Source organism: Ranitomeya variabilis, chromosome 3 (genome assembly GCF_051348905.1).
Source record: "Ranitomeya variabilis isolate aRanVar5 chromosome 3, aRanVar5.hap1, whole genome shotgun sequence".
NCBI lineage: Eukaryota > Metazoa > Chordata > Amphibia > Anura > Dendrobatidae > Ranitomeya > Ranitomeya variabilis.
Genome location: NC_135234.1, coordinates 569,661,823 through 569,686,486, shown reverse-complemented (window position 1 = coordinate 569,686,486; position 24,664 = coordinate 569,661,823). Strand labels below are relative to the sequence as shown.

General features: G+C 44.5%; 1 protein-coding gene across 16 annotated transcripts in view; it reads right to left on the bottom strand.

The window, feature by feature from the left end:
- The window catches only part of MYCBP2 (MYC binding protein 2), a 339,194-nt gene that overhangs the window by 212,246 nt on the left and 102,284 nt on the right, over positions 1–24,664 (bottom strand). For 10 of the 16 annotated variants that reach the window (XR_013223966.1, XM_077297204.1, XM_077297206.1 and 7 more), the window contains exons 11-19: positions 22,673–22,749; positions 21,669–21,873; positions 21,409–21,573; positions 19,871–20,029; positions 17,200–17,404; positions 16,952–17,103; positions 16,093–16,194; positions 15,868–15,918; positions 11,431–11,529 (exon numbers count right to left, since the gene is read on the bottom strand). Coding sequence is in view for 15 of the 16 variants with exons in the window: in XM_077297204.1 (XP_077153319.1) it covers positions 11,431–11,529; positions 15,868–15,918; positions 16,093–16,194; positions 16,952–17,103; positions 17,200–17,404; positions 19,871–20,029; positions 21,409–21,573; positions 21,669–21,873; positions 22,673–22,749 (1,215 nt within the window). In the remaining variant the exon portion in view is untranslated. The remainder of the gene's footprint in view (positions 1–11,430; positions 11,530–15,867; positions 15,919–16,092; positions 16,195–16,951; positions 17,104–17,199; positions 17,405–19,870; positions 20,030–21,408; positions 21,574–21,668; positions 21,874–22,672; positions 22,750–24,664) is intronic. The other 6 variants (XM_077297205.1, XM_077297219.1, XM_077297207.1 and 3 more) reach the window with 5 other exon arrangements.

Genomic DNA, 24,664 nt, shown 5'->3' with positions numbered 1-24,664 from the left:
AAACCATATAACATCCTCTTTGCCATAGATAGGTCTTTATCATACTTGTTCCTTGCCCCACATCAGCTATGATACAAAAGACCAAACAGTAAGGCTACTTTCACACTAGCATCGGTAGGGGGCCGTCGCGCTGCGTCGGCCCGACGTACCAACGCATACTGTGCAAGCGCCGCACAACGGGGGCAGCGGATGCTGTTTTTCCACGCATCCGCTGCCCCATTGTGAGGTGCGGGGAGGCGCGGGCGGAGTTCCGGCCGCGCATGCGCGGTCGGAAATGGTGGATCGTCGGCACAAAAAAACGTTACATGTAACTTTTTTGCGGCCGGCGGTCCGCCACCACACGACGCAACCATCGCACGATGGTTGCGACGCGTGTCAATACGTCGCAATGCGTCGCTAATGTTAGTCTATGGGGAAAAAACGCATCCTGCAGACGACTTTGCAGAATGCGTTTTTTCACCAAAACGACGCATTGCAACGTATGCAAAAAAAAAACGCTAATGTGAAAGTAGCCTAAGACGTACTCCACCACTGAATTTATCTAATATTAGGAAAGGATTCCGGACCCCTCTGTTTTAGTAAATGCCTATCTTGCCTATATAAATAATTTGGAATTGCCCTTCTTGTGTGTTGTGCTATTCCTCTGTTCTTTCTCTTAGATATGCATGAATAATATTGACAACTGGGTGTGGGCATCCTGTAGTTAGAGGGACACGTCCACGCACACTGTTTTTACCCTCCATACACATTAGATACCCATCAGTCGGCTGATTATTCAACTGACAGCTCTCTTCCTTGAATCCCCCATACAGAGGGATGCTCAAGCTCAGCAAAGTACTCCTGTGCCCTCTATGAGAAAGCCACTGCCAGGCTCCTCTGGCAGCAGCTTATCTCCTGGAGGATAAAAAGGCCAGACGTTGGAAACCCAATGTGGCAGACCACTATCGCCCCCGAAATCATCTGTCGGGGAAGAGTCGTGAGGTCCTCATACAGATTAAATTGTCAGTCGCTCCCGAAAATATCGGATTATTGGGCCAACTTTATAGTAAAATGCGTATGAAGGTTTATCAGCAGTAACAGTAACAGACTGAGTAACCACAAGTGTATACCATAGGATACATGGCAGATGACTGCAGCATTACAGAAACATTTTCTGGAGAAATCCAAGTCTAGAAACCAATCATTCACTTTTGATACTTTTTTTTTATTCTTTTTGTTAAATGCGCCAGCACATCCAGCATGTATGGACATACCTTATAGATCTTGGAATATTAAGAAGTTATACAATTGGATGCCTCTTATCACACGGCTACATACACACTAATATTGCCAGATCTATTGGTCAAAATGTGCTTTTGTTCGTGGTACAACCTCTAAGACCATTAGACAGCGCTATTCTAACTATAGTTTATGAGATCATTAAAGAAGTTGTCCACTACTATAACCTTTTTTTTTTTTTTTTTCATAAATCTTGCTATTATGTGCCACTGAAAACATCTACTGTGTTTATTTTAGCAATATTACCTTTTATCATGCTGTAGCAGCATATCTTTAGTGCTGGATTCAGCTCTCATGGGGTTAATCGACAACTTCCTTTCTCCTGAGTTACTGTGCTCTAATACTACAAGTTCCATGATGCATTGCACTCGCCTGTAACTCTGCACCTGGCACACCCACTCCAAAACACACCCCAACCACTCCCTCCTCTCCCCCCTCTAGCTTCAGAAAGATTTGTGATGTCATTTCTGTCCAACCTCCTCTTTTACATTTGTCCAACCCGCACTCCATTACACATAGATAGATAGATAGATAGATAGATAGATAGATAGATAGATAGATAGATAGATAGATAGATAGATAGATACAGATATATCTAAATATCTATGTCTATTTCCACAGATATGTCCATATCCATGTTTCTAAACCCCTTCACCCCTGGAGCTTTTTTGTTTTCGTTTATCGCTCCCCTTCTTTCCAGAGCCATAATTTTTCCGTCAATATGGCCATGTGATCTTTTGCGGGACAAGTTCTACTTTTGAACGACACCATTGGTTTTACCATGTCGTGTAGCAGAAAATGTGAAAAAAATTCAAAGTGCAATGAAATGGCAAAAAAGTGCAATCCCACACTTGTTTTTTGCTTGGCTTTTTGCTAGGTTCACTAAATGCTAAGGCTGTGTGCACCCGTTGCGGATCTGATTGCAGATCCGCAGCGTTTTTTGCTGCACTGAATTGCATCAAATCCGCAGTGTAGTGTACAACCAATGTAAGTCTATGGGAGGCGCAGACTTGTTGTGCACATGCTGCGGAAAAAGCCGCACCAAAACCACACCAAGAACTGCATCAAAACTGCACCAAAACTGTATCAAAACCGCACCAAAACTGCAAAACTGCTACAGGTTTTGATGCAGTTTTTGTTGCAGTTTTGGTGCAGTTTTGATGCTTTTTTGGTGCAGTTTTGATGCTTTTTTGGTGCAGTTTATGCGCGGTTTTAATGCCATTTTTGGAAATAAGTAAATAAACGGAAAATGTGCATGATTTGAATGGAAACATGCATGAAAAAACGGATTCCAAGGCCGGATTCATCATTTCACAGCTCAGTTTCATACGTTTTTTTGCCGGATCCGTCGCTGTGCGTTTTTTCGCCGGACAGAAAAAACGTTCCTCTGTATGTGTTTTCCATCCGGCGGAAACAGCTTTTTTGCCGGATCCGGCAAAAAACGGATGAAACTATGAGAAAAAAACTGATCCGACGGAAAAAAATGGATCCGTTTTTTCAAAACTCGCCGGATTGTGCCTCACGGCAAAAACCTGATGTGTGAAAGCACCCAAATATATGGATAGATACATCTATGTATCTATAGATATATCTATAGATAAATGTATCTATAGATAGATATATCCATAGATATATAATAGAAAGGCCGATGTTTCTATAAGGCTACTTTCACACTTGCGTTTTTCGCAATCCGTCTTTTTGGGAAAAAAAAAAGGGATCCTGCAAATGTGCTCGCAGGATGTGTTTTTTACCCATAGACTTGTATTAGTGAAGGATCACGACGGATGGCCACACGTCGCGTCCATCGTGCAACGGGTGCGTCGTGTTTTGGCGGACCGTTGGCACATCCGTCGCGTCTGACATTTTCTACCGCGCATGCGCGGCCAAAACTCCGCCCCCTCCTACCCGGACTTCAGAATGGGCAGCGGATGCGTTGAAAAACTGCATCCGCTGCCCACGACGTGCACAAATTTCACAACGTGCGTCGGTACGTCGGCCCAACGCATAGCGATGGACCCGTGCCGACGCAAGTGTGAAACAGGCCTTAATGAGCGTTTAATTTAATAAAAAACTGAAAAAAAACGGCTTGGGCTCCCGCGCAATTTTCTGCGCAAGAGGGGGAAAGCCGACAGCCGGGGGCCAATATTTGTAGCCTGCTATGAATATCAGCCCGCAGCTGTCTGCGTAGCCTTTACTGGCTATTAAAAAAGGGGGACCCCCCCAAAAAAATGACGTGGGGTCCCCCTATATTTTATAGCCAGAAAGGCTATGCAGACAGCTGCGGGCTGATATTCATAGCCTAGAGAGGGGCCATGGATATTGGTCCCCCCCCTGCTACAAATACCAGTCCGCAGCCACCCCAGAAATGGCGCATCTGTAAGATGCGCCAATTCCGGCACTGAGGCTGGTTTCACACTTGCGTTTTTGGACGCTGCGTTTTAGCGCTAAAAAACGCATGCGTTTTTTCCCTATACTTAACATTAAATACGCATGCGTTTTTTCGCATGCGTTTTGACGTGTTTTCGGCAACGCATGCGTTTTTGTACGCGCGCGTTCATTTGCAAAAATACAACCTGTAGTAATTTTTAGCGGCCTTTTTTTGCCGCAAGAAAACGCATGCGTTTATTTGCGGAAAAAAATGCATTGCTGTCTATGTAAACGCATGCGTTTTTAAGCACATGCGTTTGTTTGCGTTAAAAACGCAAGCGTTTTTATAGAAAAAAAACAGAAAATAGAATTATTCTTACCGTTAATTCCGTTTCTAGGAACCTTCCACGACGGCATATGGAGGTTGTCTCTTTGCCCTAATGGGGAACAGGAAACACAGAGGTTAAAAGGACCTCCCACCTCCCACTTGCCAGTGACTTACAACTGAGACCATTGCACTGGTTTACCTTTAGAATCCCAGAACTAATCAAGGAATATATATCGGGTGGGAAATTAGTGCCGTCGTGGAAGGTTCCTAGAAACTGAATTAACGGTAAGAATAATTCTATTTTCTCTAGTCACCTTCCACGACGGCATATGGAGGAATACCAACTAATTTGGCACTAGGGAGGGACAACGGCCTGGAGTACTTTACGGCCGAAGGCTAAGTCCTTATTGGACAATACATCTAGTCTGTAATGTTTAGAGAAGGTATGGAGTGAAGACCACGTTGCTGCCCTGCAAATCTGCTCCGGAGATGCGCCTGCTCTTTCTGCCCAGGAAACCGATGTAGATCTGGTTGAATGGGCTTTGATTCCTACTGGAGGCAATTTGTTTTGAGCGAGGTAGGCTTCCGTTATAGCTTTCTTGATCCATGTAGCGATGGTACTTTTGGCTACTTTTTTACCTTTGTTTTGTCCTGAGAGATGGATAAATAGGTTATGATCAATTCTAAACGAACGGGTCAGGTCCAAGTACTGTAAAAGAATGCGCCGGACATCCAAGGTGTTGAATCTCCTTTCTTCCAAGTTTGCTGGTTTGTGGCAAAAGGTTGGTAGAAAAAATCTCTTGAGAGCGATGAAAGTCAGAGATAACCTTCGGGAGAACGGACGGATCAAGACGAAGCACAATTGAATCATCTCTTACCAGAAGATAAGGTTCTCGTGTAGACAAGGCCTGTAATTCACCAATCCTTCTGGCTGAAGTAATGGCTACCAAAAACACAGCTTTATATGCTAAGTTTTGTGGAGAACAAGAAGACAGTGGTTCAAAGGGTGGACCTGTCAGACCTTGGAGAACTATATTGAGGTCCCATGGGGGGACTATGACCTGTTTTCTAGGATTCATTCTAGTGGCTGATGTCATAAACCTCTTAATCCAGCGATGACTCGCTAAATCTTGATCAAAGACCGAGCTAAGTGCAGAGACCTGGACCTTGAGGGTACTGGGCCTAAGACCTATTTCCAAGCCTTTCTGTAAAAAGTCCAATATGATGGGTATATTAGGCTTGAGAGGGTCTGGAAGGTTAGGCAGACAGAATGAAGAAAACTTTTTCCAGATTTTGTTGTAGATGGCGTTGGTTACCGGTTTTCTCGATTTTTGAAGAGTAGCTATGACAGAGATTGATAGTCCTTTAGCTCTTAAAACCTGGGTTTCAGCAACCACGCCGCCAAGTTCCACTTCTGAGGGTCTGGGTGGAGAATGGGACCCTGAGAAAGAAGATCGTGCTTTATCGGCAACATTACTGGTCCATCCACTTGTAGATGGATAATTAGGTTGAACCAACTCCTTTTGGGCCACAATGGAGCTATCAGGATAGTTGGAGTCCTTTCTAGGCGTATCTTCCGTAGAACCTTGGCAAGGATTGGGATTGGCGGAAAAGCATAAGCTAGATGAAACGGCCAACCTTGGGTTAAAGCATCTAACCCTCTGGGATTGCCTCTTGGGTTCAAGGAAAAAAAGGTTTCGACTTTTGCGTTCTGGTGAGAGGCAAAGAGGTCGACGTCTGGATGACCCCATCTGTGTACCAGCATGTTGAATGTTTGGGGATCCAGGCTCCACTCGCCAGGATGGATTTCCTGGCGACTTGGGTAGTCTGCCTGAATATTTGTAGTGCCCTTGAGGTGGATTGCCGTCAGGGATAGTAGGTGTTTTTCGGCCCAAGAAAAGATTCGAGCGGAGATCTTTTTTAGACTGAGGGTTCTTGTACTGCCCTGGTGCCTGATATGGGCCACCGTGGTCATGTTGTTCGAGTATATCTGTACATGTTGACCCGAAATCTGATGACTTGCCGCTAGTAGGGTCTCTTCCACAGCTTTGAGCTCCCTGAAGTTTGATGATTTCTCGGAAATCGACTGGCTCCACTGGCCCTGATAGGGGACATGGTCTACTATGGCTCCCCAGCCCCTCTTGCTGGCATCTGTTTTGATGGTGGTTAGAGGGGACTGAATCCAGCATACTCCTTTCAGAAGGTTCCTGGGCTTCATCCACCACGTTAAAGAGGCTTTCACTCTGCCCGGAGTGTGGATCCTCTTGGTAAGAGTGCCAGGTCGACCATCCCAATTGTCTAGAATGTGGGCTTGGAGAGTCCTTGAGTGAGCTTGAGCCCAAGCCACCGACTGTATGCAGGCTGTCATGGAGCCCAACAGCGACATTCCCTCTCGCAGAGTAGGGGACCTCATCTCTTTGAACTTCCTGATTTTTGTTAGTAAGGGAAGTCTGTGATCGTCTGGAAGGAAGGACATTTGTCTTGCTGAGTCCAGCATTACGCCCAGAAATCTCCTGGTTTTTGCAGGTTGAAGCTGAGATTTTTGTAGGTTCGGAATCCAACCTAGGGATCTCAGAATCTCTAAGGTGGTAGAGACATGGGTTATCAGGGTTACCTCGGTGGAAGCAACTATCAGAAGATCGTCCAGATAGGGCACTATACAAACACCCTGTTTCCGGATGAATGACACTACTTCTGCCATCACCTTGGAGAACACCCTCGGTGCTGATGAAATGCCGAAGGGAAGGACTCCAAACTGATAGTGCTCCACCCGATGACTCCCCTGTATCGCAAACCTGAGATATTTTTTTTGTGTCTCGGGTGAATAGGGATGTGGAAATACGCATCCTTGAGATCGATGGTAGCCATAAAGGAGTGATGTTCTATCAGGGGAATCGCAGATCTTACAGACTCCATCTTGAACTTGCGATATTTCACGTGCTGATTCAGACCCTTTAAGTTTATAATAATCCGGACGTCTCCCGAAGGTTTGGGGACCAGGAAGAGTCGGGAGTAGTGTCCCTTTCCCCACTCTGATTGTGGGACTGGGGAAATTACATTTGATCTGATAAGGTCCCTGAGACCTAAGGACAATAGGCTGCGATCCCTTGATGATGGAAGGGAAGTGACTTTTAGACCCTGAGGTGGGGGAGAAATTAACTCTATTAACAGGCCCTCCTTGATGACATTGAGAACCCAGTGGGAGCTGGTGATATCCTCCCACTGATCCACATATTTCGAGAGTCTTCCCCCCACCGGGTCGGAGTCATTGTTTGTCCTGCTGGGACTGTTGCTGCTGCTGCTGTTGCGGGACAAAAATATTCTTTCCCCTACCCTTTGCATAGCTCCACCTGCCGGTTTTTCCTTTGCCTCTTGCTTGAGAGGGCTGAGGTTGTGGGCCACGAAAAAACCGTTTCCTAGGCTGTTTTTGCTCAGGGAGTGCTTTCTTTTTGTCGGTGGCTTTATCGAGAATATCGTCTAGGGCAGGACCAAAGACGTAGTCTCCTTTAAAGGGTATGGTGCAGAGTTTAGATTTAGAAGTGATATCCCCACTCCATAGCTTAAGCCAGAGGGCTCTTCTGGCATAGTTGGAAAGTACCAGGGATCTGGCGGCGACTCTTACAGATTCCAGAGAAGCGTCCGCCAAAAACCCTGTAGCTTTATGCAAAATGGGTAGGGAATCCAATATCTCGCCTCTTGAGGTACCTTGAGATATGTGATTCTCTAATTTCTCAAGCCAGCAGGAGAGGGCTCTTGCCACACAGGTGGAGGCGACGTTAGCCTTAAGGACAGATGCAGAAGTTTCCCATGATTTTCTGAGGAGACTTTCGATTTTCCTATCCATGGGATCCTTCAATTGAGAAGAATCCTCAAAGGGGAGTGCAGTTCTCTTGGCGACTCTAGCCACCTGCACATCGACCTTGGGAATATCTAATTTAAGGTCATCCTCAAGTAGAAATCTGTGCTTCAACTCTGAAGGGGTACTGAGACGCCTCTCAGGTAGTTCCCATTCCTGATTAATCATACTGATAATATTGGCATGAACTGGGAAGCCCACTCTCTTTTCCGATGAAAGCCCACCGAACATCTGATCCTGTATGGACTGCGGTACAGGTTCCTCTTCTAGTCCCATGGTATTACGGACGGCAGAGACTAGATCCTCAATATAGTCTGAGGAAAAAAGGTACTTCCTGACCTCAGCTTTAGGCGATACTGGATCCTCCCAGCCAACAGATGAGGCATGAGAGAGGTCCGAATCAGAGTCGGATTCCACAATATGAATCTTCCTCTTCTTAGCCGGGGAATGATGCTGTGGCGGAGGTGGGGGTGGAGGTGTACAAGCTGCCAGAGAAGATTGCACCTCCTGTTTTACTAATGAGCGAATCTCATCCAACAGAGATGGCTGCTCAGCTCTTATTATTCTGTCAGTACATGGCTGACAGAGTTTTTTATCCCAGTTAGGCGGGCATTTAATGGAACAGACAGGGCACTTCTTCCTATTGGCACCTTTAGGGGCAGGTTTTTCTCCCTGAAATATATAAAGGGAGAGAGGGGTGAGGACTTCTAACCCCTGCTACACTCCTCCCGGATCCCATCCCTGCAACACTTACAGAGGCAGGGGTGGCGCTGGGCTCCGCAGATACGGGGCATGAAGAACCATCCATACTGAAGGAGATAGCCTTACCTCAGTGGTGGTTCAGCAGGCTTTTATGGACGCCGTCCTAGCACCTGCTCCAGCGATTAATCCCCCTCCCCCTCCAGGATCCAGGTGAGGGAGCTGTGAGGTCCGACACGCCGGCCGGCGAAACCCGGAAGTACCGGCTTCTTAGTGTATGAAGAAACCGGAAGTGACGCGCGCGAGCCGCCGACGTCACTTCCGGAACGCCGAGCCGACAGCATGGAGGAGGAGGATGCTGGGCAGCTCCAGGAGGAGCCCGGTCAGGGAACCCAGGCCTGCTTTGCCCTCGTGGGGGCGCGGGAAGGCCGGGAAGGGGTCCCGAGGACCTGCAAGCAGGACGACGGGAGCAGCACAAGGAGGAGGCCTAAGGCGACCATCTGCTGCCCGGCTAGACAGGCAGCGCCTGCAAAGGTACCGTAGCCACCGGCCACTACAGCACATGAAGAAACCTCTCCCTGTCCCATGGGGAACAGGAAAGACACTGGCAAGTGGGAGGTCCTTTTAACCTCTGTGTTTCCTGTTCCCCATTAGGGCAAAGAGACAACCTCCATATGCCGTCGTGGAAGGTGACTAGAGAAAAAAACACTGAAACACCACCCACCACCAACAGGGTGATAAAGGGATCCAAACCCTAACCCCACCCCTAACCTCACCCCTAACCGTTTAATGAACATTTTCTGACAGTCATAGTGCCACGATATTTCAGTGCCACGTATTTCAGTGCCACGTATTTCAGTGCCACGTATTTCAGTGCCACGTATTTCAGTGCCACGTATTTCAGTGCCACGTATTTCAGTGCCACGTATTTCAGTGCCACGTATTTCAGTGCCACGTATTTCAGTGCCACGTATTTCTGTCACGTTTACGGTTAGGGTTGATGTCACCGCTCTATAGGACCCTCAGTGACACACTGACAGGAGGCAATGGCTCCTGCAGTGTATCACTGAGGTTACTAAAGTTCACTGGTCTCACTTTATGGCAAAAAGCTGTGTGGGAACTTTCTCATACAGCATGCCATAAAGTGAGACTAGGGACTATTTTCTCACAGGGGCGTAGGAATACATTGTGGGGAATACATTGTGGAAGGATACCTTCCTCCCCTCATTGTGTTCCTGGTGCCCCTGGTGAGTGGTTGCGTCAGCTGATGCTCCTGCTCTCCACGGGAGATCGTCGTGGGACACTCGTTTTAATTGGATTTCTGCGGATCAGGGAGTATAGTGTTTGTTTATTATTTTAATATTTTTTACAGATGACAATGGCTTCGGGGATCAAAGTGACAAGTGATGGTGAGTATGTACTCTATGTTTTATGTACTGTATGTCTATATGTATGTAATGTCTGTATGTATGTACTGTATGTCTGTATGTATGTACTGTATGTCTGTATGTATGTACTGTATGTCTGTATGTCTGTACTGTATGTCTGTATGTCTGTACTGTATGTCTGTACTGTATGTATGTACTGTATGCGCATGTCGTCGCATGGCGCATGTCGTCGCATGGCGCATGTCGTCGCATGCAGCATGTCGTCGCATGGCGCATGTCGTCGCATGGCGTCGCATGGCGCATGTCGTCGCATGGCGCATGTCGTCGCATGGCGCATGTCGTCGCATGGCGCATGTCGTCGCATGGCGCATGTCGTCGCATGGCGCATGTCGTCGCATGGCGCATGTCGTCGCATGGCGCATGTCGTCGCATGGCGCATGTCGTCGCATGGCGCATGTCCTGTATGTGTTCTATGTATGTATGTACTGTATATGTGGTTTTTTTTTCTTTTTTTTTTTTTTTTTACATTCAACACATTAGCCGGATGATGGGACTACTACTGTCCCATCATTGGCTAATGTGTCACTCACTGTCACTGTAGCAGGCAGAGCCCGATGGGACTTGTAGTCCCATCGGACATGCCTGCACACAGAGACAACGCCGCCGCCGCCACCACCACCGCACAGCCACCTTCAGCACCGGCCGCAGCTGCCGCGGCGGGGCCGGCCGTCGACGCACCAGCGGCCGCCGCCAGGGCACCGGCCGCCGCCGCACCAGCCGCCGCCGCGGCACCGGCCGCAGCCACGGGATCAGCCGCCGCCGCAGCACATCTCAGCAAGCAGATCCCAGCACGACACCTGCAGTGCACAGCCCCGCCCGCCCCCAGCAAAGCCCGCCCGCCTCCAGCACAGCACAGTCCCGCCCACAGCCCAGTCACTCTTGAGTGACTGCTGACTGTGCGGCTGGGACACGCCTGTTACTGACGTCACGTCAATTTCCAGAGTCTGGAAATTGACGTGACGTCAGCGGAAATTAGCGGTGGCTGCAGCCTGGGGGTCACGTGACCCGGACTCAGCCACCAGCATAGCGCCGCTCACAGGGGAAAAAGGCAACGCAAGGTATTTACACAATTCATCAGGGGCCCCGGGGGATACATTGGGGGGATAATTGAAAGTAGTGGACAACCCCTTTAACGCATCACATCATTAATGTAAAGGTTATACAAAAAAGGAACCACACCCAATATTAGAGCGACCAAAGAGCTCAGCTTCGCAAGTCTAACCAGCCAGGAACCTTCTGACGGGAAAGGAAAACGTAGATACGAACACACGACTTTAGGAGGAGGGACACGCATCATATCTGCTGTAAATAATACGACCTGAGAAGATCCAAGTAAGCCATTGGTGAGACATTCACCCCAGTGGAAAGATCAAGGTGCAAGAATAAGTGAGTGAGTTCAAGAAAGGACTGGGGTTTTCCATTTTCCTCTCCAGTGCGAAAGGAAGACTAAATACCTTTTTTCTTGTCCCGCTTATGCTTTAGTTGTGCTGGTAGAGCTCTTAGTCTGGCTAGAGCCTGCTCTCGGTGGTTCAAAAAATTAGGATATACAGGGCCTACAGGAAATACAAAGGGGCCTGAGGAAAGGCATTTTGCACATGCATGGGAAAACGAACAAAACTGAAACAAATGAAAAATAAATTAAAATGGAAAGCAATGACAGTAAAATACTCCATGGAATAATGCACTACATTAACAGCTACATAACCATTACTTGTGACTACATTAGCGCTTATCCTAGGATATTCAGGCAAGTCAATAATGTGCATCCAGCTTAAAACAACTATTTTTTATTTAGTGTCCACAGCATCGAAAGTTATTAAAGTTTGTATTGACTTCATTAGCCAACTCATCTTGTTGCTTGTTCAAAAATATAACCAAAGTGCTCCCCAAATCCCTAGCTTTCTGCAGGCTTTTCTTATTGTCGTGCACCATATGTATTGGAGTATGGATCCTGTCTGCCGCAGCGTGCCTGATGTTTCCTGCCAAGAGGACGGCACAGCAGCATGGTCCCGAGCAAAGCAGCGCTGCGCTTACACTGCAGCTCTACCACAATCATAGTAAAAAGCAAAACAAAAGCACTGTGTGAACGCAGCTAACTGTGTTCTCCTATAGTCTGGCATCACGCTACTATCTAGAGAAGCCAGCAAAATTTCAAGAAAGGCGAGTATCTTCTGTATATCCAGCACTCCTCTCTTACTGCTGTGCCAGAATCTACTACTTAGAAGACACAATTCATATTCTCACCTTTAAAGTGAGCACTCGCCCCCTCTGCAGACAGAATTACATAGACACCAAGGTCCCAATTCACTAAAGGGGTTGTTCACTACTCAGACGCCCCATTCTGAGTCACAATATCTCCCCAATGTAAAATACCAGCTATACTCCTCTCTGAGGCTGGTGTCATTCCAGCGATGTCAGCAGCTGATCTCTCAGAACTTGCATGACATTGTCACGTGAGCCCTGCAGCCAATCAGTGGCCTCTTCAATCTCTCTACCATTGGCTGTCACTGGAGGAAGTCAGAGCAGCAGGTCTTTTTCCAGGTGTCAGTTTTATCCGAAGGAAGAGAGTGTGAAGTGGCTGCTGATTGTCACGTGAGCCCTGCAGCCAATGTCATGCAAGTCCTGGGAGAGCAAGCACTGATATCATTGGAACGGAGCAGGCACTGGTGGAGAGTATAGCTGATATTTTACTAGAGGTATCTATGGTGATTAAGAAGGGGTTGTCCAAGTAGTGTGCAACCCCTTTAAGACTGATGTTATGCATGCCAGTCTTAATAAATGGGACTGCTGGAGTAAGATGCACCCAATTAATAAGCACGCCATTTAATGAATTTGGCACATGTTACAAGTGACGTACTTCACTCCCATTTGCAACTGGAGTACATTTCCAGCATAACTGGTCATGAATTTTATGGTCCAGCTCAGCCAGTCCCCGTCCCTGCTCTGCCCGTACTGGTGAACACACCATAAGTTGCAAAAACGTTTAGACAACTTCCGAGCTGCACAAACATTCTTCTACAAATGAAAAGTAAACATGGAGAAAACACCTAAATCGAGACCCAAGCACAGATGTGACAACAATAAGAAAGCCTGGAGAAAGCTAGGGGTTTGATAGCCACTTTGCAATGGACTTCATTAGGTGATTTGATTTTTTTTTCCCCCCTTTATACGGTATATATTTTTTATTAATTTCAATCCATTTTTTTTTATTTTTTTTTAACCAAAAACTACATGCATTTAAATTATTTTTGTAATAAATAAAATTTAAAGCAAGAATATAACTTAAAAGGACATGACAGCAACTGATACAAAATGTATTTCCAGTCTCTCTCAATATAAATATACAGGTACACTAAATTAGAGTATCATCAAAAAGTTAATCAGCCGTGCCACAGGCTGATCGCCTCCATGCCACGCCGCATTGATGCAGTAACTGATGCAAAAGGAGCCCCGACCAAGTATTGAGTGCATTTACTGAACATACATTTCAGTAGGCCAACATTTCGGATTTTAACATCATTATTTCAAGCTGGTGTTATAAAGTATTCTAATTTACTAAGATAACGACTTTTGGGTTTTCATTGGCTATAAGCCATAATCATCAACATTAACAGAAATAAACACTTGAAATAGATAACTCTGTTAGCAATGACTAAATAATATACGAATTTCACTTTTTGCATTGAAGAACTGAAATAAATTAACTTTTTGATGATATTCAAATTTTTTGAGAAGCATCTGTATATGGAATTTATAGACAATTGATCACTAAGGAATGCAGGGCAGAGAGAACAGGTTGCACTAACGAGTTACCAAGATTTGTACTATCTAATTAGAAAAGAAAGCAAGTAGATATAATAGGAGGAAGAAGCACGACAATGAACGATCGAGGACATAGACCAGATAAATAGGATATGGAGGGGAGAGAGAAAAATGAGTAAGCTATAGACACCCAGTCCAGAAGCACATCAATTACAGAAAGAGTCTGTATATATGCACCAATATAGGTCCACTATGGTTAATGCCACAGCTACGGTTTAGAGAACAAAAAATAAACAAGACATGAATAAGGTCCCTCCACCAGAACTTGTCCATGTATTGTGGTGTAGGACATTGCATTTTTTTCCATGCTAATTATTCAGTTACATTTTCCTTAGCATTTACTGTACAGCTCCATTCCGGACCCATGTTATGGAGGTCCAATTACAGTACATCTTTAGGCCTGTTTCACACATCCGACTTTCACCGTCCAAGCACAAACCCTCATGTCCAGACTGGCTGGCAGGCAACTGATCCAAACTCATAAGCCTCATAAGTATATAACTCAGACTAAGGCCACGTTCACGCTAACAGTATGTGGGTCAGTATTTTACATCATATATGCAAGTCATAACCAGGAGTGGAGCAATCAGAGGAAAAGTATAACAGAAACACGTTCCCACCTTCTGCATTTATCCCCCACTCCTGGTTTTGGCTTACAAATACTGTTGTGAAATACTGACCAAATACTGAGCATGTGAACGTGGCCTAAGGAGAAGCCACTGGCCTGCCTCATAAGAGGCGTCATTGAAAGGCCCCTTGCAGCACCCCAAATGTAATAAGACCGGAGCTATCCATACTTTTGTCTCAGGTAATTCCTAAATGGACACTACCAAGAGTTAATATTTACCAGTAAACTAACTCCATCCACACATCCTGCCTGTCAACATTAACACTGACCGGCACAGCTTTATTTTTGTGATGTCAATTTTAGCTAGATTAATGAGCTGAAATGTTACTGAGTTAACCCTTTAAACTGGTCTATTACATGTCAGTAAAGAGCACATTTCTTTTGAAAGGTTAGATCTTTACACTCACTATTCGGAATTTAATTCTGGTATCTGAGCATTGGGCCGCACCACAGACTGTATATTAATTACAAACCTTTGAGTCATTTTTAAAAAATGTATACTGAGAAATGCAGAAAATACTAAAAAAAAAAAAGTCACATACATCCACTAATGCATATTATTCATGTCCGTTACAGCATAGTCCTTTACCGAACTCAAACAAGAGATATTAAGAAAATAGAATGGAAAATATAGATTCTACTACAAAATCAATGTATAAATGATACCATGGTCACATGGTTTATCCCACCTACTCACTTTAGAAATTCATTCTCGCTGTACACACGTCCATAGAGCATAGAGCCCTGTTCTCACAAAGAAATTAAGACTGTGCTGGACTTTTCAGCAGCATTCATATAGCTGGGAGACCTGTGGTCCATACACCCCACATTAGTGTGTAGGAGTGGACACCCTAGGAGTGATACACTGCATGGAAACTAAAAGTAAAGAGTCACAGAGGCGGGGCTGCATACCTAAAGAGTCAGGGGGTGGGATCCTACAAACCAGTTAGTGCTTTGATTAACATCTCACAGGCCAGAATTCATTTTAACAATTCAGCTCTGATGGCATCTGGCAAACAAGCACGCAGTGGAGAGAGGGGTACCGTCACGGGATCTGTCTACGCACAAAGCCACTGATGTTGGCATGTAATGATTTATCCCAGCATGCAGGGAGCCAATTAAGCCAGAAAGGGTTCGTTCAGGAAAGGGCCAGCATTGACTCTTCAGGCGAGCAGCACAACCTTCATGATTTTTACAAGCAGTACAAGCAAAAAAAAAAAAAAAAGGATTAAGAAAGGTTATTTGGGCACTTTTGGAGCATAAACTGTCCTGTCAGGTTCGTTTTAATGGCGTAAGTTACAAGATTTGCAATTTTAGTATAAAAGTATCCTTCTGTTGTGGTATTAAGCCCTAAATACTGAAGTACAAATATTAATCAATTGCTTAAAGTAGTACATACAGCGAACTGCTAAGCTCAATGCAAACACTCCGCAATTATTACCAGTTTTCAGGAATATCGCCATACCTAAATTTCCATTTGGTTTATTATTTCCTAAAAAAGAATAAAATAAAATAAAATGTAATGCAAAAGAAACTCTGCACATATTTACAAAGAAAAAAAAAATCATCTTTCTGGGATGAGTAAATTAAAGATAAAAATGACAAATCTCTCACTTTGCATTGCTCTGCAGTTTTCTCATTATACTACATTTCCGAGCATTTATACCTCTTCCTTCATCGATTCTATGTCTCCGGTTAACCCTCTGTCTTTTGTCGTCTTGTCGTAACTGAAGGTGTTCATCGATGTTAACACCTGCCACAGGCACAGCTGAAACAATTCAAGATCGAAGAATCATATATGTAGCGCCATTTTATTGTTCTACCATTCAGGTTCTCTTAAGTAGCGGCAGGAAGTTTGAACATTACATTAACACCACCATTGTCTGGTGTCACACACATTCGCATTTGAAAGAGTGAAGAGGAACCCAAGATGGCTGCTTTCACAATCGCCTCCATGTTGGTGACATATCCTATCAGGTTTCCCCCTTCCTCCACAGATGGGGTCTAAAGTTCTACAGCATCATATCTGCCAACCGGTTATACAGGGTGTCTCCAAGGTAAGGAAACTCCCATGTAATAAAACAAGTACATGGCAGAGGGGCATAAAAAATGGTGCATGTGCAGCTTTGCCAATATTGCAGGTGCAGGGTAAACCGTACACAGCGCCTGCTACTCATCTGCTTTCAGAAGCACTGACGATAACCCCCAAAGACTGCAGAGGGGTACAGCTACCAATGGCACAAAGTGTAGGAAAGTAGCAAGTATCTACAGCGCCCAGAACTGGAGACAGAGGAGCTGTGCTGGAGAAGGACAGAGAGCGGGCATCTGGGAAGCATACCAAGTGGTCAGGTGATGGCCAAGAAAGGACCATATCCATTACTAAATGCATTAATACAGAACACTCATGGATCCGGGGCAGAAAATGGGACAAGGAACTTGATGTATAGAATGTCCAGCAACTTAACATTATGCAAGATTATTTAAAAAATACAAATAATAATGAATAAGAAATGTAAATGTCACACCTTTACCTAGAAGGAGATCCAGAGGAATCATCTCCTTCACAGCATCTAGGATTCCTCTCTGCCGTGCATCATGGCCATCCAACTCTCTGGCACAAGCCTTGCAGCATCCACACACGGCACAGCCCGACTCGCCGGAGCCACAGCCACAAACCCTACATAATGAAGCAGAATCCAAGGAGCCCACTTAGTAAGGAAATCATTGCATCCTAACGTCTGCCAGCTAGTTACACAGAGAAATGCTCACATACCCGCCTGGGACCCGATCTGGCCGCCCGCTGCTGACACAGCTGGCACCATATCCTGTGCAGTCTCCACACACGGTGCAAACCATGCAATGCTCCAGCTTCCACTTGTGCATCCGAGGAGGACACATTACAGATTTCTCATCTTTTTCATCCAGCTCTTCCTCAAGGTCTTCATCCATGGCAGTTGCCATATTTTCTACACCAAACCCTAGAAGACATAACAATAAAGGATAGAGACCTACTCCTAGATAAAGTATTTTGCTGAGTACTTGTGCTCTTTTATGTTCCCCTCATAGCAGATTTTCAATGTTCACTCTTAGAGCTGGTTCAGCCAGTGAAGCTGGAAATCATAATTTGATTTTAGAGCCTATAGGGAATATGTCAGCAGGATTTCACCCCCAAACTAGATTTAGATGTGAATGTATCTCTTATAAGGACAAGTCCAGAGACCCCTTTACACGGCCAGTCTGCTCCTCCATTGCAGAGAAATCAGAGTTTCAATTTATATGCAAATAAGGCTAAGGAACGATTTGTAGATCTGAAGCCTCTGTCACTCCAGCTCTATTTCCCGCCCAGCCCTGCAGCTTCTTCCTTAACTGACAACCTCTATGCTGTGTGACTCCAGGCAAAGGAGCTGTCAGTCCAACGGGAGGACGCGGCGCTTGGTGGGGAGCAGAGCTGGAGTGATGGAGGCCTCAGATCTACCAAAGCAATATGCATATCAATTCATACGCTGAGTAACAAAGAAACAAACTGGCCATGTAAAGGTATTACTGGGCTCCGTGTTGAAAGATCTACATGTATACATAAATAGTTTGGGGTGTGAAATCATACGGACAAATTCCCTTTAACACGTGGGCAAACACTAAATCAAGTCTATAAAAAAAGCAGATTAAGGGCAAGTTCACACAGGGAGCTTTTGCTGCATTTTATTCTGCAGCAAAACCTGATCATCTTGGCAGGAAAAAAGCTGCGCCAAAAACGTTTTTTGCGGTGTTTTTGGTGTGTTTTTTTCATGCTGTTTTTTTTTTTCTTTGTGCATGCCTATAAAGTTGAGTGTACACAGAAAAAAAAAACTTCCTGTAGATAGATCGACAGACGGAATAGACAGACGGAATAGACAGATTGCTAGAATACATAGAATGAATAGATAGAATGAATAAATTGATAGAATAGATAGAAACATTACCTGCGTTATCCTCTTCCCTGGCATTTTCCCACGGTGCAGAGGTTACCTCCGGTCAATCTGTAAGGGAGCGCAGGCTCGGTGATGTCACCGCTAGTTACTGAGCCTGCGCCAGCTCCGTCTCATTCATTCCCCAGTAGTTTACAGCCGGGAGCTGTCGCATTAGCAGTGCTCCCAGTTATAAGCTTCATCTCCCCCAGATTCTGCGTGGGACACTCGTTATATCGGACTACAATGGATCAGGGAGCATACTTTTGCGTTTATATTTTATTTTTATTACAGAAGATCCATGGCTTCGCTTTGGAATGGCAGAATAATAAAATGGTAAAACTGTGTGGTGTTTTATTTCATTAAAAGACTGTGTGTGTGTGTGTGTGTGTGTGTGTGTGTGTGTGTGTGTGTGTGTGTGTGTGTGTGTGTGTGTGTGTGTGTGTGTATTTAACCCTTTAATTACTATGGGATTAGTAACGGATAGGTGTCTTATTGACGCCTCTCCATTACTAAGCCGGCTTAATGTCACCTTAGAACACCTGAGAATACCATACCCAGCTGTGAGCTTTAGCAAGGCTGGTTGTGAAAAATGGGGGGGGACCCCAAGATTTTAATTTTTTTTTTTTATTGAAAGCGTGAGGACCCCTCTATTCTTGATATCTAGCCCTGCTGAAGCTGACAGCTAGGGGTTGCAGCCCCCAGCTGTGAGTTTTGTCTGGCTGGTTATCAAAATTACCGGGGAACCCTCGCTGGGTTTTTCTTTTTTAAATTATTTATCTATAGCGCAGGAATGGCAGATGAGAACTCCTATCATCCGCTCCTCTCACAGTAATTAGCGGCTGTAGGTGTCAGATGATGGGAGCAGTAGTCCCATCAGCTGACACCAGTGATCAGAGGCGAGTTTACACCTCCAATCACAGCTGAGCGCTCTCCGCTGTCTTTTGACAGCGTGGGAACCGTGGCTCTGACCGGCAGGGATGATTTCCCCGCCGATCAGAAGCGGTGTTTGCTGCGCTGTCATGCATATGACAGCGTGTCAAACTCTGTATTGTCGGACCCCCATTCAAGTGAATGGGGATCGAGTCCGTTCTGCTGGATGACAGGCTGCATGAACGCCATCTAGATGTAGCAATGCCGAGTGTGACGTCACATCCAGCTGTCCTTGACTTTTCTGCAGCAAATACCCTGCAAGAAAAGTCAACCTTGCGTATTTGCAGCATTTTTGCACCATCCATTCAAGTCAATGGGTGGAAACCGCTGAAGAAACACTGGAAAAATGCGGAAAGAAGTGACATGCCCTATGTCAAAAAAACGCAGCAAAGCACAAAATACTGATCACACAAAACCAATGAGTGCGCATGAGATTTCTGAAGTCTCATAGGCTTTGCTGGTACTGTAAAAAGCAGCAAAAACGCCCTATGTGAACTAACCCTTACTCTAGAACACACTTTATAGTGTTGTATTTTCATTTTGCTTACTTTTCCTTAATAATTTTACCTTTTCCACCTTGACTTAAAGCTCCAGTGTCTCTTCCACATTGTCCTTTATTATTCACTCCAAAGGTCCACACTTCACCTTTCTTAGTTAAAACACAAGTGTGGGCTTTGCCCATAGCCACCTGAGTAACAAAGTGTCCCTTCAGGTCAGTAACCAAATCTGTAAGACAAAGATTCATTTACAATGCAATTTAACCCGGAAAAAAAAAAAAAAAAAAATTATATATATATATATATATATATATATATATATATATATATATATATATATATATATATATATATATATATATATATATATACACACACACACACATATATACATACACACACATTAAGCAAAAACAAAAGTGTATATAGTCGTATATTTTGGATGCAGAGCATTTAGAGTTCACATTTGGGATTTGACATAAAACCATGTAAAACGCAATATACAAATTATACGTGGTTTTTCTTACATATTGTAAGTCAATGCCAGATTTATACTCGAATTAGCAGATTTTCTTAAAATTTTCATAATATGACTGCTGTGTGAAAAAGCCGCTAGCATTTGCTTCTGATAAACCAAGGAACCACAAAGCTGGTTCACTTTTAGCACTTTAACTTGACATGCAATGGCAGATATTTTTGCTTTGGCTCTTGATTTACACTTCATACGAATCTGTTCCATTCACATGAATGAGGCGGCTTCACTTGACTAGGACTGGAATCTGTGCATCAAAAGCCACAGCAAAGATGCAGGGGGGCCTACGCTCAGACTCGGAATCACACACCATTATGACAGTATAAAGTGCTATTAAATACATTAGACTACAAGAGCCAGCAACCAGAACATCATTGCGACTAATGCTACAAACAAGCACTGTGAACTTATGTGGCAGATATTAAAGGGAATCTGTCAGCAGGCTTTTTCTATGTAATCTGAGGTCAGGATGAAGTAGGGTCTGGGACACGGAAATCAGCGATGTATCACTTATCAGGTTGTTTGCTGTTTCACTACAATGAGTGTTTTAGCATCATCAGGAGATTATCACTCCTGGACTGGTGCCCACGTGAATTCTGGTCCAGCTCTGCCCCCACCAGCTTAACTGTCAATAGACAATGTACACAAAAAGCTGCGGTGTGTGAGCAGGGCCAGCTTTCTAAGCTCTGCTACATCTAAAACCTTTCTTACTGCTGCACCCAGTAAACTAAGTAAGGAATCAGGGTCTCTTTTCCTACGTTCTGCTACTCTCAGATGAGGAAGCAAAAACCGGATGAGATTCCTTTAAAGGATGTCCAAAAGCCACATAATGCCACCCAGTCCTGAATGATAAAGACGTATGGCAATGTTGTAGTTCATTGTAGCTTATTTATTGTATATACTGCCATTTTTAACTTTATTTTTCAGTTTAAAACGTTTATTACAAGCCACCTGCTAAAAAGTCCAACGTCTAAAAAGGGGAACCAACCTACATTAGGTCATTATTCTGAATGTGAACGGCAAAGAGGAAACACAGCCAGCCTGCAGGATAATCACATTGTATTTTCATCGCTTACTTGAGTTGTCAGAATAGATGGCATCTTTTCCAAACATGTACAGTTCCCCGTCCTTTGTGATGACAGAACTGCTCCCGTTATTGCACGCTGTGGTAAGAACAAACTTCCCTTCCATTTTGATCATCTTTTTTGGCTTGTATGGTTTTGACTGTCTTCTGCTCTTTGCTGTCAAATGGAAAGGATAAGCAAAACATATTGTAGTACTTAATGATCTTCACCTTTCTGTACAGGCATCAATTCTACTAGTAGGAAATACTGACTTGATTCACCATCCTCTCCTTTACTGGCTGTTCCTGTGAAAAACACACTCCCGTCTTCAGCAGTGAGTAAGGCATGGGATCCATCATGGCCGACGGAGAACTGCACAATCTTTGGAGATTTTGTTATGGGCAGCTCCACCCATTTGCCAGTTGAGGGGCCACCTTGCTTGATTCCAAGGCTCTGATATTTACCTGTGTAATACACCTGAAAACACATATCATGAGAAAATGAGTTCTGTTCATTTAAAAGGGAAATTTTCACCAGATTTTTACTATATAACCTAAGAGCAACATGATGTAGGCAGAGAGCCTAAATCCAGCAATGTGTAACGCAGGTTACTGGATTCAGATACAATCCTAATGTTCTCTGCTGTATGTCTAGCAGTGCTCAAAATGCTGAGCCCTGTATAGCTCCGCCCACACCACTGATAGGCCGCTTTCTGTGCACAGTGTCAGAAAATAAGTAGTGGGGGCCACGTTACACAGAGCAGTTAACTAGGGGGCACGAGACAGCTAGTCCTGTACTGATAATCTCCTGCTGATAAAACACAGAAACCGCAATCTAGTAAGGGACATCATTGGAACGAGGTTCTCAGCACCTACATCATGCTGCAGATTCCTTTAAAATAAATATTTAGTAATATCTGATAACGAGGATATGATTTCTGTTTTTTTTTTTACATATAAGGCGATACAGAACAGTGGCAAAGTATAAGAAAGAAACCGCTGAATGGGGCTGTGAGTCCAGATCCCTATTAAACCTAAGACACTCCATTTATAGCAAGATGATCTGCTTTGTAATACATTACGTTGCCTGCTGTGATTTATTTTACATGACCTTTAGCATTCATCTCTGATCAGTATGTTATTACAACATAGTGGTAAGAAAAGATTATTTATCACTCTCAAGGAAGAGGTACATCTTAATCCTGTAATCCAGTAAACAGGGAAACCAAACTTTTTGGAGCTCTAGTTTTACACAACCTCATACAATGCTGATCTACCTTTCCACTAGATGTTTTCATTAGTGCAAACTCTCTTCCTGCTCCAAGAACAGCCAATTCTTCATCATAGCCAGTACCTAGGAAGACAAATATTCATTTAGTGAAGGAGTGAATTGGAAAAAACTAATTACCAAATGAGAATGTGCAAAAGGCAGCCTCTACGTGACAACACATCAAAGACTCTACCGACAACTTATTTTCCACAGGTTTAATGTATACGTCTGGAATATTACCAGAGTTATTTCTTTCATGCATCATCTGGGACAGTCATTTTTCCATACAGACAGTATATTTTTTTCCCCCCACAATGGAAGCTAATGGCTGATATATGCCACTGTAAGCCTAAACAGTGAGATACTTTAGGGAGTTTAACACCAATAATGATTGTCCCAGGAACCACCACGATCAGCTAGTCCCTGGGGACCTACATCATTAAAGGGTCGGTCAGCACAGAACGACTGTCCAAACCAAGTACAGGCGATCGGCGCTTCATGGCGGAGCCAATCATTTATATACACCTTCTCACCTGCCTGACCGTGATGTCACAAAGGTCCTTCGCGCAATGCATCCCTGGGAACGGAAGCCGCCATGTGCACCGCTGAGAGCCGGGAGGAACTCCGGGGACCATCAGAAGGTAAGTATATCCCTATTTTTTATTTAAATACTTTTTGTTTACATGAATATTTTACCCAGGGCCTGAAGGAGAGTCTCCTCTCCTGCAGACCCTGGGAACCATCCGGGACCGCTCCCTGCACCATATGCGGCAATCTCAGAGCTCCGCAAACGCCGTATAAGATGACACCTGGCGTATAAGATGACCCCTGACTTATACGGCGAGTATATCCCAAACTCTATATTTTAAATGCAAAAGTTGGGGGTCGACTTGTACGCTCAGTCGTCTTATAAGCCGGAAAATACGGTAGACATGTTTGGTGTCTATAAACTCTTAATGACCTGGAGAATCATAATGCAGGCCAGTCTTAGCATTTAGTGAACCTAGCAAAAAAGACAAACAAAAAACAAGTGTGGGATTGCACTTTTTTTGCAATTTCACAGCACTTGGAATTTGTTTCCAGTTTTCTAGTACACAACATGGTAAAACCAATGGTGCCAAGTACCACTTGTCCCGCAAAAAACAAGCCCTCACATGGCCATATTGATGAAAAGATTAAAAAAAAAAAAGTTATGGCTCTGGGAAGAAGGGAAGCGAAAAACAAGAACGCAAAACTGAAAAAAGCTGGGGTTATGAAGGGGTTAAACATCCCCATTGCTTATCGGCTCTCTGCATCTCCTACTCACCCTCTTTTTCTAACCTCCTCTCTCTGCTTTCCACAGCTTACTAACTCTCCTATACATGAATACAAGAAGACATTGGACCTGGTCCTTTATTAAATCCCCTCTACTCTCTCTGACCAAAACCTTTTTCTTTTTATGTCAAGGACTGTCGCCCCACTCAGGACCCTCCACTTACCACACATACAGAAATCTTTGTGCCATAAATACCCCAGCAGCTTAATAAGAATTTACAATCATCTTTAGCTCCACTTTCCTCACTATCCTGTCCAGACTTAGCACTTTCACAAAATAATAAGGCATTGGAAAGTGCTTGGATGAAGCAGCCCCAGCTACACGCAGATCATGGCAACCCTGGCACATGCTGCATTATCGTCTGTCGGGGCAAGTGTCAGACAAGAGTCATAAGCCCCCCATGAAGACTAGGAAAGTCTTAAGTCACTCCCTTTACTACCACTTTATCAATGTCATTACTTTAAGGCCATGTTCACACTTTGCGGGTTTTACCGCGGATCCGCAGCGTTTCTGCAGCTGAGGGTCCGCAGCAGTTTCCATTGCGTTTACATTTACATGTAAACCCTATGGAAACAGCAATCCGCTGTGCACATGCTGCGGGAAAAACCGCGCAGAAAAGCAGCGGTTTACATTCCGCAGCATGTCACTTCTTTGTGCAGAATCGCTGCGATTCTGCACACATAG